This window comes from Copadichromis virginalis, linkage group LG15 (genome assembly GCF_057382275.1).
Source record: "Copadichromis virginalis isolate Kocher_CV1m ecotype Utaka linkage group LG15, C_Virginalis_male_GT1.1, whole genome shotgun sequence".
Taxonomy (NCBI): domain Eukaryota; kingdom Metazoa; phylum Chordata; class Actinopteri; order Cichliformes; family Cichlidae; genus Copadichromis; species Copadichromis virginalis.
Window position 1 is genome coordinate 16,610,838 of NC_140632.1, and position 13,616 is coordinate 16,624,453.

General features: G+C 39.9%; 1 protein-coding gene across 3 annotated transcripts in view; it reads right to left on the bottom strand.

Moving 5' to 3' along the window:
* Window positions 1–13,616, bottom strand: part of sipa1l1 (signal-induced proliferation-associated 1 like 1) — a 96,125-nt gene that overhangs the window by 16,719 nt on the left and 65,790 nt on the right. For all 3 annotated transcript variants that reach the window (XM_085432209.1, XM_085432208.1, XM_085432207.1), the window contains exons 7-12: window positions 12,044–12,232; window positions 11,152–11,326; window positions 9,831–9,934; window positions 9,328–9,485; window positions 2,268–2,847; window positions 242–340 (exon numbers count right to left, since the gene is read on the bottom strand). In XM_085432209.1, the coding sequence (XP_085288335.1) occupies window positions 242–340; window positions 2,268–2,847; window positions 9,328–9,485; window positions 9,831–9,934; window positions 11,152–11,326; window positions 12,044–12,232 (1,305 nt within the window). The remainder of the gene's footprint in view (window positions 1–241; window positions 341–2,267; window positions 2,848–9,327; window positions 9,486–9,830; window positions 9,935–11,151; window positions 11,327–12,043; window positions 12,233–13,616) is intronic.

Here is a 13,616-nt window from a genome sequence, read left to right on the forward strand (position 1 = left end):
AAATAAAGGTGTATTTGAATCTCAAGTTGTCTGAGAAAGGAAATGTGTGCAAACATCTGTTGCATGACAACAACAAGTTGCTATGTTGGGATGCAAATCATCTCCCTGGGGCTGCTTCATCACCAGCAAACATTTTACGCCTACAAATTAGGAGCTTCTCAAACCGCGCATAAGCAAGTGTTCTCCCCGAATGCGCTTCACAGTTCTCAGACACACATTTTCATTGTGAATGGACAAGTACCTCAGCTACGATGCCTTCGTAGTTCACGTGGAAGCCGAGCTGTCCCAGGCCATTTCGACGAAGCGTCATCTCTGATGTCTCACAGCCTTTAGTCAGGAACTGGATATAGAGAAGGGCAGAGAGGTGCACAAAGTGGATGTGAGCCATTAAAGGACAGGGACGACTGGAGGACAGAAGCTAAAGCAAAGAACCAAACATCCCCCGGGGTGTATTTTGGTTCAACATAAATAAGTCATTATTTGGAAAAAGCTTTGCAGGATATTTGAAATACTCGAATAATGGACTTCCACTTAAGAAGCAGTTTTAAACAACCCGCGTGATCCTTAGGATGTTTATTTGCATGAATAAAAACAAGCATTCATATATACAAACTTGTTAAACAACAAGAATAAAAGCAGGTTTGTCTCCTGCTGTATGAGAACAACTGGGTAAACTTCTGGGTCACTGTTTTCATTTGGCGGTGAAGAACTAAAATCAGTTACGGAAAAGTGAAAATACAAGAGTTTGGATCCCATAATACTCTAAAGGTCAACTAATAAGTTGATAAAATATGTGGTAATACTAATCCTTATTCCCAACAAACTTATCCTGTTGTGGTCAGTCACAGCCCTTCTGTTGATGTGCCTGGTGGCTTCAGGGTGCCTCTCAGTTCTCTATCTGAACAGCGTATTAGCAAAAATCTCTGCAGAAGTCAAACTTCCCAAGAAAGTGTGAATAAATCATGATGCAGACTGGCACCTGACAGGAATTGTTATTTTGCCCTCTGATGTTTCTGAACGTGTGTGTGGGAGAGGAAGCGAGCACAAGAAAAAAAAAAAGGGGGGGGGGGAGAAGGAAAAATAGAAAACAAGAAGAAGAAAAAATAGGGGGATAGGAGAAAGAGAGAGGGAGACAAAGAGAGGGAGAGTAGAAGAGATTGGCTCCAAAAAGCAGCTGGCCCGAGGCCACTTCCCTTCCACGGTCTGGCACTGAGGTAGTCCAAGCGATTGAAGATTAAAGACAGATGCATAAAATGCAACATGTGATCAGCTTCTGAGTCCCGAGCCAAGTAACGAAGTGCAAGTGTTCAAATATGTTTGTATGCATGTGTGCAAATGAAAGATGTCAAATTCAACCCAGGCTACAGAAACACATCACATATGTTCGCATGCAAACACACACACACAGTTTTAAGGCAGATAGAGGCTGAGGAAATGAATGTATTCTAAAGCATTGATGATTACATAAGAAAACACCTTTTTTTCCTCCGACCAGTTTCCATGGAAACAGCTAAGGACGAACTAGCATCACTTCACTGTATGTGTAGGTGTATGAGCCATTAAGGAGTATTTGTCCAGTGGTGTTTCTGAAACTCCCTCAATAAGCAGAGACCAGTAATGAGACAGCAGCATGTGGATGCAGAAATGTTGTCATTCTGGCAGACTGACAGCCGACACTGAATAGTAAGCGAGACTGTGAGTGGGCCAGGTAACTGATCAATGGCAGCCAGCGGCGTTTTTTCCATTGGTTGGGTTTCTCAGTACAGTTCTACTATTAATATGAATAAATAATTCTGCCATCTTCAGGACTTCCAACAAACACAAAGAGCGTGGTTAACATTGCAAGCATGAGCGGTGTCCAAAAGGGACACAACAATATTTGTCTTGACGTTCGAAAAACAAATCGCAGTTTATCTTGGCGCATAAACCAATTAACCTAATTTAATTTAGAATACGTAGCTCTTGGGCATGAGAGCAGAGGGCAGAAGACGGAAAAAATTGTTAATGGATGACTCATTGTGAAAGGGTAACAAACAAATACTTGTTCATTACCACTGAGAGGAAGGTTGAAAACCTAATTATATTTTCAGCTATCATTTATAATAATAATGATGTCGGCTTCCTTCTTGGCCAGGTCACTCATGAAAATAAAAGTTATTTTTAATTTCAATAAAATCCAGAACACAGACTGCAACTCCCTCCATCGACTGTTGTTTATACCAACAAGCACCATTCTTATGTGTATTGTATTTTGTGTGTGTTCTAACCTCTAGACGTTTGACCACCTCTTTGAAGTCTTCTGTATTATTACTGATACTCCTCAGAGACACGCTTTCACCCCGCTCGTAGAAAATCTTCAAAGACGCGGGGCTGCTAAGCGTCCAGCCAATCACATCCTTAGTGGCACAGTTAAACACCACAGCCTTGGCCTCCTGGTCCAACAGGATTAAAAAGTCGTTGGAAATGGCCAGCAGGGCCTCCATTTCTCCTCCACTCCCATGATCCTCAGCATGGACTGGCCAAGTCACCGCCCCAAGACTGCGCAGCTCTGCTCCTTCATATGGCCGGGTCTTCTCTTTCTTTTTGTGGGCAAGCGAGATGAAAGGGAACTTCCCAGAGGGGTCAATCGGGGTGTTGGTGGTGTGCCGCTCAGCCAGGTCGCGCAGATACTCCTGCCGCGTTCGGGTGGCCATGGCTCGGAACTTGTGTGATTTGTGGGCAGCATTTTCCGCATTGATGACCTTGGCCAGCAGGAAGTCCCGGAACACCGATGACTTGGGGAACGTCACACCCTCTGGGATAGGGGGGCCGAAAGAGGGTACGTCTTTGGAGCGGGTGACGGCCACACTACAACAATGGGAGAAGAAAAGAACAGATAAAAAAAATAAAAAATAAAACTCCAGGCCAAGAACTGGGCCAATTTAGAGTCTGTGTTTTATTCAGACATCAGATTATTTTACTTTAAATGAAAACAATATGTCCCATGAAAAGCTTGAACTCTTTGCCATTTTAGACTAGTCAGATTTAAAAGCAACAAACTGCAACAAAGCTATCTCTCTTTCATTTGTTGTTGTGATGTTGAAATGGAGAAGTTTAGAGTAAAGCTATAAAAGCAGAAATGTATAATTTCTTTATTCCTTTTGTTTAGTTTCTTATTATTGATACACTTTAGTGTCCTTACAGGCCATTTTAAAATGATTTTTATAGTTTTTATAGAATTTTGTGACTTCTTATCGGGTTGTCGAGTCACCTGTGAAATACTGAATGCCTCTAACCTGCATGAAAGGTGTAAATAAAACCTCATTTCAATCAAGGAGCTGTGTGATTGCGTTTTTTCCCTACACCTCCTCCCCCCTCCTTCCTTCCTCCTTTCATTAAGTCCCTGGAATGGCCATCTGAGGATACTTGCTCTCTCTGGTATGTCAGGAACTCAGCTGAGCAGCCATGAAAAGCAAGGAAAGATGGGGAGGATGAGGGGAGACTGCTATTTTAAATCTGCTGTCCAAAGCCACAGAAAACACAGTGTGAGACACAAAAGGAATATGTGGCTAAGAAAGGAAGAAAAGAAGTCTGTGCAGGGGAAACATCAGGAAATTATTGCATACTGGCGAAAGTTTTAAAAAACTATTTTTAAAATGTCTGAGAGTGAAACAGTTCTCTAAACAGTCTACAGAGCTCTGTGGCTGCACGCTGGCCACCTGTCCTCGTCTCAACCTCTTCATAACCAAATGTGCTCAATCACAGGTGATAATTGCCAGCTGACAAGAGTAGCTGTAGAAATGGGAGCTCTCATCCCACACACACTTCCCCGCTGACATGCGTCAACATACATGCTGACACCAGGATTAATAGCTTTGTCTAATTAGCGATACCTGTGCCACCCACATCTTTCTAAACATCCCTCAGAGGCACCCTATCTTCATGGGTGACATGGGGTGTTCAATTAACCTAACCATCATATCGTTGACACCTCATCGCCCATGTTTGCAACATGGAAAGGTGGGCCCTGAGGTAAGAGAAGAAGCATTGTTTTCTAGACAGAATTGCCTTTGAGAATGAACACAAGCTATTATTGTGCAAGGCTGGCAAGTGCATCCTGGGAATACTCACAGGAATTCCAGTGCCATTTTTCTACAAATAGGGACGGGGCCTTTATCTGCCTCAAGTGCAGAAGAGAAAAGTCCCTCGTATGAGAAAGAGTGAATTAGAAATAATTAAATGTTACTACTTAATTCAACATATTTTAGCAGACATATCATCTGTGCCAAAAAGGAGATCACCATCAGCGCATCAACCCAGCATGCCCACGTTGTCACAGCTTCTCTAATCTAACTTGAAGGTCAACCACACCCTGCCCATCAACAGAGAGCATGTTTTTAATTCAATACAGGTATTAATAAAAACAAAAAACAAAAAACCCAGAGTAAATAAAAATGTCTCCATTTCCTTCCTGCCATTTGTGCTGAAATCAACAAGGAGAAGGAAAGCAGGTAGCGTGTACATGCGTAGGTGTCAGGGCATGCAAACGTGTTAACATCAAAGACCCTTCTGCTGTTAGCGGTTTAGCAGTTTTCACTCTTTTAACTGTGTATATTTTCAATATGGCCCTTACAATGGAGGGAAAATTACATCACACTGTTAGTTCACAGCTTGACTTGTTTAACATGATCACAGGATTTTTTTCCACATTTATTTAAAAAAAAACAAAAAACAAACAAAACAAAACAAAACAAAAAACGAATAAATGGCTCTGACTAAAGACATAATTCCCCTGTAATTAAACGGAATTTAAATTATTTTATTTGAAATTACAATATTTATATATTTACCTACAACTACTTTGAAGGTAGGCAGATTAGAAAAAGGGGTTAATGAGCAAAATAATTATATTCTAAGCAAATAAAATGTTGCGTTAATAATTTCTTTTGAGTAGTGTTTAATTTCATGGTAATGTTGAAAATGTGTTGTAATTTTTGGAGCGCACGTATTATGGAGTGGATTAATATTGCTTTTTTCACATCTTTATTTAATATTCATTATGTCAATAAGTATGTTGGATATTCTATTATTCAAGCTTTATTTTTATTTTACCAACATAAATGTGATAAGAAATGTTATCCCCTTTACCAACTTAAAAATAAATAAATGCCATTAAAATCTGCAAACCTGTGTGACCTTATAATGACAGCACCCTTTAAAAATCACTGTTTTAAACTGTTCAAACAAGTGCACAGTGTCTCTTTCCCTGTAAAATACCTGGAAGTTAGGGAAAGTTTAGCCACTACTGTCCACAGCACACACTCCAAAAAGTACAGTGCACTTGCAATGTAAGCTGGGAAAATACTATTCATTTTGCCACAAAGTTACCAAGAAATTACATAGTTACTTACTTATGGACTTTCATGAAATTACCTACAAAATAATTTATGTGTCCTTTCCTGCAATATGCCGAAGGTTATTAAATAAACTTAGTTACATGTAAATACTTACATTTATTTACAGACAACTTAAATTAATTTAAAGTATAATACGACTTGTTACCTCCCATTCTACTGTGTACACCTTTAAGTATTTGTAGGTAAATTTAACTACATGTAATTTGAAATAAAATTCCATTAATTTAAATTTAATTAATTTAAGTTCTTTTTAAAATAACATCTTAAAAAAATATATATTGTGTCCAGTTAAAATTAGAAGTCTTCCTAATTCTGATGTCTCTCTATTGAAGGATTAAAATAAACATAAAGTGAAGCAGTAAAGAGTTTAAGATATAAAGTGGCATTACATGAAAGTATTTTGCCCTGTAGCATCCTTATTAAAACTGTTACTAGCATATAATCCAACTCTGAAAAAAATAATAACATCAAATCTGATGAGAGACTGGCAGCAGCATAGCTCTATTAGCCAGGGCTTCTGTCGATAACAAATGAACCATGCCGGGTATTTGAGAGTGGGGTAGCTAAAGTGATTATACGATGGGAGAACAAATGGTTACAATAAAATGTGACCTTTTATTCTTATTCTTCTCCATCACTACAGCATCACTCAATGCATTATATTGGAGCTCTAAAAGCACTTGTACTGATCTCAAACACCTGTGAGTCAGTCAACCAAAGACCTGTGACTCATGCAGGACAGAGGAAAGTGATGGCGAGAGGTAGGTAGAGGTATGAAAGCAAGAGGAAAAGACTGAAAGAGCATTAAGAAATAATGAATGTGGAGGGGGGGGGATAAGGAGAAGGAACGAGAAAAGCAAGTGAGGAAGACAGAGAGGAAAAGGAGTGTTGGGGAATTGCTGCACTGTGAGGCTGCTATGTGATCTCTATGGCAGGAGGTTTGGTAAAAGAAATGAAAGAGCACATTCCTGTGGCTTTCACTGATTTGTGGTCTTATAAATATCCAATGTGTGGGCAGTTCTGCTCTTCCAGTATCTATGACCTGCTGCCCACTGAGCCAGGCCAAGAAAAAGAACATGTCAATACCTGATGGAGTGCGAGATTGTGAGAGTGTGGATATGGGGAAGGTATACATTATGTTTTTGTCTACTTTAGGCAACTAATATTCAAAGCAAGGACTATTTTTGTTATCTAAAAGTTTTGAGGTTTTGTTTATGTAGTGACTTTTTAGCTAAGAGCCATGCAAAGAGTTTAAAAGAATTCAAATTTGTGGGGATAAAACCTTTTTGAGAAATTCTAACCGTTTTATGCGTTTTATGAAAACCTTTTTTCGCATTCCAAAGCCATTACATCACAATGTGATTGGTCAGCTGCAATTTCCAACAGTCCAGGATGGCAACATTATGCTGACGCAAGAACAACATTGTTAAGGTGCAGATGAATTTACCATTGAAGAGGAAATAAGTAACCACACTAGTAGTTTCCAAATGGAGTGCTGAGACATATCGAAGAGCCATTCAGGCAGCTCCTGCATGTGTGACATATCAAAGTTTACGCTCGACTGTGAGGATGAAAACAAAAGCTGCGAGTTGTGGAATGAATCATTTTATTGTGTCGATCATAACACAACTACGGACCACCACCTAAAGACGAGAGGAAACAATATCTAACAGGAAACTATCTGATGGCTGCCAGCCTCATGGCTCCAGCTGTGGCATGAATGTCAACAGCCTCAGTGAGCGTGCAACATCTGTCAGGAGAAGATGATGCACTTGAGAAACTGTGCCTTCTTCAAAGGGTGAATCAAAATGCGCCGTTACAAACATTCAGTCCGCTCATTGGACAGATGTGTCTGGGGCGGGAGCAACAAAAGTAAATACAGGAAGAAGGTGTTTTGCTCTGGACTATTGGAGAACACGAGCAGTCACCCATCCATGCTGACTGTTACACATCTATAGTAACTTACCGCATCCCAGAATGCAAAGCATACGTGGCTACGGGAAGTTTTTAGCTCAAACTCGCAACGTCAGATCACGTTCAAACTGTGGTGTGAAAACAAGTATCAGGATTTCTGTTATGTGCACACATAATACTGGTCAAGCCCCATCAGTTATGTGCCTTAAGTCTTATTCCTTAGAAGCAAGATATTAAAAAAAACGAGGGGTGATTCAAGATTTTTGCACTGTACTGTAAATACACTTGTGCCCACTTGACCTCCAGTGAGGACGCATCATTTCTCTGCAGCTGTATTTTACAGAGGCTTTCAGCCTTGAAGACATCTGTAGATTTCTGCATTATTTTTTTTCACAGAGTGAACTCAAATTACCTAATTTCTTGATTACAGTGAAAATGCCAGTAGAATCCTTTAAAGGAAATCCTCCATCAGTTTTCAGTTACGCGTACAGTATCGCTTTCGGCAGCACTCTAATGCCTTTAGCTCATACACTAGGTCTTATAACAAACTCAGTTTGGGTTGCAGCCATCAAAATATCATTATTTGAGAGTAGCCTATTTTGTATTAACACGCAATTACATTTAACTGTACAAGATACTAGCAGCATTAGAGCAGTGAACAGAAAACACATCCTGGTTTACATTAAATGGGGTTACACACTATTTTATTGTACTTTGCTCTATTCATATCAAACAAAAGAAATTGTTTTTTTACACTTCCACTAAGAGCAGACATTGAGCGAGCAGAATAGTTATGTTTTGATCTCTAAATGCTTGAAAGCAGGTGCAAGGCCAGGTGAACCCAGAATTTTCCCACTTTCAAAATGACAAATTGAACAGAACAGTGAAGTAGTTCAATACCAAGTGTGTATGCCCCCGTCTTCATAAACCTTAAGAAAACAAACCAAAGCTTCAAAGCATTTAGGTCACCTTTGCTTAATATCTTATGACTCAGTCAATTTCCTGTGGTGACTATGAATCATAATTTATTTTTGAAAGCTGATGTTTCACCTTTATATGGTGTGCAGAAAACTCCTTTACACTTCAAAAAACGTAACTTGCGTTTGTGAGTCGCATAAGGCACATGTCAATAGTACTTGCTCTTCTTCTATTCAATTCATTATTGGCTGCTTTGTGTTTGTGTGGTGCTGTTGTTTAGTAGTGAAGTAGCCCCATGGGGGACAATTAAGTCCTCACACAATGTGCTCTGACAGCAATTAAAACAGCCATTAGTGGAAGAGGGAGGCAGAGTCCTAGAGAGCAAGATAAGAGAGAATGACAGAAAACGAGATAAAAAGACAGAGCCAGGAATGAGCTAAATGAAATGCCCTTCAAATCTGAACAGCGCTGAACACGAAAGACTGCAAAGGCAGAATATAAATAATTACTTAAAAGTTATTTCAGACTTGTACATTGTATTTAATATTACACCCTCTCACAGCGGGGAAATAAATCGCGAGTCGTAGAGAGGGCTCTCAACACTCTCGGCCTACTCCATGATGAAACTGTAAAGGCAACGAGAGCCGTACAACAATCTGAGCAGAAGGATGAGAGCATTATTGTTTTTGCTGTGATGAAAAGTGAATCATAAATCACATGCAAGTCCTCAAATGCAGTATTTTTCCAGACATTTTGAAAAGGCAGGTAAAGCACTGGCCTTAGATAACCTCTAATGTAATGAAAAGACATAGAAGGGAATGTTCCAACTGACCTCTACAGCCCTTATTTTTTAGTTCAGTGTGTAGTTTTTCAACTCACCTTCCTTAACTATCACATTTTGACACTGTAATAATGCCAGTCTGGACGTAACCTCTCCAGGTTCAAGTAAACTGATTCTCTTTGACTTGACCAAGTCTACATTACAGCATCAAACCGGTTATTTTTGCACTGTTTAGGCTTCAAATGGGGCACAGGTTGAAAAGTAGTATGCAGCATTTTATTTACACGCAGTTTATTCTGGTGTACTCTTGAATCTCACCTGTAGGAGGTGTTTTCGGAGCAAGGGTTATGCGCTCGCACAATCACAAAGACGTGCTGAAAGTGTGAGCGGATGTTTTTAGGAGTGAAGGGGAGCGCCCCAGGTTCCTGGAACACAATCGTGACGATATCGTTCCCAATATGTCGCTTCCGCAGCAACTGGAAAACATTTTCAAAGAGAAAAGCTAAAGTTAAAACATAATTAAGTAGACATCTAGAGGAAAAAACAACAACACTTGAGCCACTGTTGTTTCGGCCTTTAAGGGTCGCCACAGTGAATTATCTGCCTCTATCTGACACCATCCTCTAGCATCCTCCTCTGTCTTACCAAACCTCTGCATGTCCTCCTTGACTACATCTATATACACAAAGAACAGGATCATGTTAACTCTAAAAATGTGCATAGCATGGATTACTACTTTCTCTAATGAAAAGCCACAACTTGCTGGTGGATCCAAAGGTATTTTAGTGTATCCAAGCTCTGAGCCCTGTAAATTAACATACCTGTTGCTTATTGTTGGGTGTGTATGGCAGCATGGTGGATACGTGGAACATGATCTCATAATCCTTGTAAGTAGTATACAACGAGTGGGTGCCAGTTGAGTCAGCTGAGAAGGAGAAAACTGCACGTAAATGTCTCATACTTCAGGAAAATACACCATGACAGGTTTGTTCAAGTACCCTAAAACTTTCTTCCCGCATGCTTGTCTCTACTATATGCTGTTCAGACGGCCCTAAAACACGCTCACTTCTTTACAGTCAGGGAGCCACTGCACTACCTCACTAGGCTGTTGATGTTTTCCATTTAGAGAGCCAAACAGTCACAAGGTATTTAAAGGCCGTACTTAAACAGCTACATTACCTCAATTAATTACACGCATTCATTAAGGAGGGCGTTGCATGGCTGTATTTAATTTGCTAGAGGCTACACATCCTGCAAAAATTGATTGGGGCAGTTTTTGTCTCACAGGGTATTGGGCAATGGCTTAGTTCATGCAGGGATAATATGGATAACATAATATCATACACAGGCTTGGAAATGTCACAGAGGTAGCAAAAATAAAGTGGACATCAATTCTGTTTGGAACAAACACAGGTGGTCTGGCAAAGGAGAAGGGCACAACCACAGAGGATCAATATCAGTGTCCAAAAGAAAATACAGTAATCTGAAACTAAAGGCCATCTGTCAAATGTCTGAAGAAACATCTGAGGAAACTTAAGAATCGGTGAACGAAGACAAGGAAGTGAGGGGGATTTAATGGGACTGGAGTTGAAAACGGGGGGAACAGGATCAGAAATTTTTAAAACATGTATTCCATCTGCTCATAATTAAATGTTTTGAAAACTGCAAGAAATTTAGGTGCCAAAGGCAAGGAAATTAAATCAAGTTAAATGCTATAATAACTTACAACCGCAACAATTAATTTCACTTCTTACATTACATACCTTCATCCTAATAAAAAGTGTAATAAACATTTTATAAGGAAACAATGTATTTAGTACTGGTGCAGTACCAGTCCTTTAACATGTGAATGAGATCTAATGTGATTATCGCAATGCAAGTTGAGGCACTGAACCCATGTGTGTATACACATAATCTAAAAGACTCTGACGACCCCCTGCATGCTCCAATCCATCAAATACTTGCTGGGCAACTGAACTCAGCACTTTTTGATCAATGTGAATGTCTATTTCGTGCGTGCCAATTTACTAATTTACTACCTGCTGTGCTGGATTAGACAGGATCAATGTCAGCGTAAGATCAAATATAAAGGTTCCCTCACACCCTCACTGGCACTTCGCAGTTTTTTGCAAATGTACATACTCTTTGTGTCCAGCTGAGCTCGATACTTGGTGAAGCCTTTAAGACGAACCCTCTCGCCCAGCAGATGGAGGAACTCCTCTAGTGCAGGCCCAGCCGCTTCGTTGTTGTACATCTCCTCTTCGCTACTCTGACCCGCCATGCAGTACATCACCCCCACCTTTCGCTGAAAGCTCAGCTGCGGAGAGAACAAACATTATTCCAATGAAAAGGGGAGAAACAAATGGAGATTACTGTGTGGAAGTCATGTCAGAGTAACCATGTTGACATTTGAGGCAGGACTCATGTTGACATTTTAAGAATAACCGTGGGTTGTTCTGTAGTGATTTTGTGCCATTTTCCTAAGAAATCATGTTGACATTTTCAGAGGATTCAGCTTCTGATAACTGCATCAGCTTTTGAGTGTATGTATGTGTATGTATATATATATATATATAATTTTTTTAAGGGTTATGTTGTGTGTGCATGCATCGACACAGCATGCATATAAACAGTTTCTTCAGATAAATTCCACATAACGGTCTTTGGGAGTAAATAAAGAGATACAGCAAAAATAAATAAAAAGAATTTAGTTCAACAATGATACATCCCCTTCACAGAAAAACACCCACACACTAAAAAAATTCATGAAATGCCAAATGACAATCGTTTGCTTTGCATAGTCAATAGTACAGGTTACCAGCTGCAAAAGTTCTTTGGCTCAAAGACCGATCGAATGCATGCACGAAAGGATCGCACTCTATTCAGCGGATGCCATGTCTGCATGACACTGTCTTTTCACTAAATGGAAAGCAGTAATCAAATGTGCTCAATCAAAGGAATTAATCAAGCAGATTCATCCGGCCCATCATAACCCACAATCAAACCTCAAGACGTGCTCGCTGCATCTCCTTACCCCCTGCTCGTCCAGCTTCATCAGCTGCTCAGTGACCTTGGGTGTGTTGAGTGCCAGGCGTAAGCAGTGAACATTGAGCTCAGGCACGAGGTACTCCAGCACTTCTTTGAGGGGCAGGCCTCGACCTAGACCATGCTTGGACGTCGAAGGTACAGCATCTTCCAGGATGGAACCGCGCAGAGTATTCAGCTGGAGACCACCCATAATGCAGGAAAAGAACAACAAAAACACAATTGCAGGGGTCAAAGCCATTATGATTTTCACTTAAAAGAACAACAACAACAAAAAAAAAAAAACAAAAAAAAACCCCTAATACTCCATCCATCAATCTTCTTCCACTTATCCAGTTCACGGTTGTTGGAGCCTATTCTAGCCGATCAATGTCAGTATCGAATCAAACCATCAAAAATATCAAGATTTCTATTTTAACTTACTTAAAAAGGAAAAATGGAGTTTAACATGGTTCTAATACGGCGCACGAACCTCACAGAAGCATGAGTTTATAGCTGTTGCTAATTTCTAACCCTTGCTTTTAAATTCAATTACATAAAAGCACAATGCACTATAAATAGAAAACTACAATATGGCACAACCATTTGTTAATATTTAAGAAAGAAACAAGCTTTATTGGTCAGATACATGATCACAGAGTACAACATGCAGTGAAATGTGTCGTGTCCGAGCTGTGAACAGGCTGCAGGCGTAGCCGCACCATTCCAGGGCTTGGTGTTTGGCATGGGGGGGCCTAGCCAGGACCTTTACTGGATACTGGAAGGGAATCGAACTTGCTACTTCCGCTCCAAAGGGGTGTGGTCTTACCGTAACACTATCCAGCTTAACTATTTGGTCACAGTTTTAGCAACCCTTTCACTTCTCCTGCTGATGGTGCAGATTAAATCATTTTCATGCTTTGTGCAGTTTTACACTGCTTCCACAGCTAATGGAGATTTGATTGGTCTATTGGTATTCATCACAGAATATTCAATGATTGAAATGAAATTCACTTTGATTTGGCTAAAACTGAATTGATTTCCACTTATCCCTCAATATGGGAGCATATTAACCTCTTTAGGTATCATATTTAAATATATCAAGTTAAAATGTGAAAGCTTTAATGCGCAGCATTTATGTTAGAAATTAAATGCATAGCGGGAAAATATGTAATATCGAGACACTGTTTGACTGCAATTCTATCTCTGTGCCAAAAGACTGTGCTTTGTGTTTTTCATAGCTCTCCATAACCTGCTCGTCTTGAAGCAGGCAGCACTCAAGCAAGAGATTAAAAAAAAAAAAAAGAAGAAGAAGAGTTAAATAAAGAACACCTAGGTTCAAAGAGAAAGCTGATAGTTTTAATCTTTTGCTTATCCAGCCTGTTAATGCAAATAAACTTGCTTCATAGCACACCCGTCAGATCGAGTCCAGATTAGTTGCTGGTTAGATAATTCTTCTCTTGGCTCTTCCTTCCTGCTCCACGCAGAGTGTTTGTTCTTTGTAACAGGCAACAAAACAACAACATGACTAGCTATCCAGCCCTCTGTAGAATACTAGTAACTCTATTTTGGGAAAACTGGAA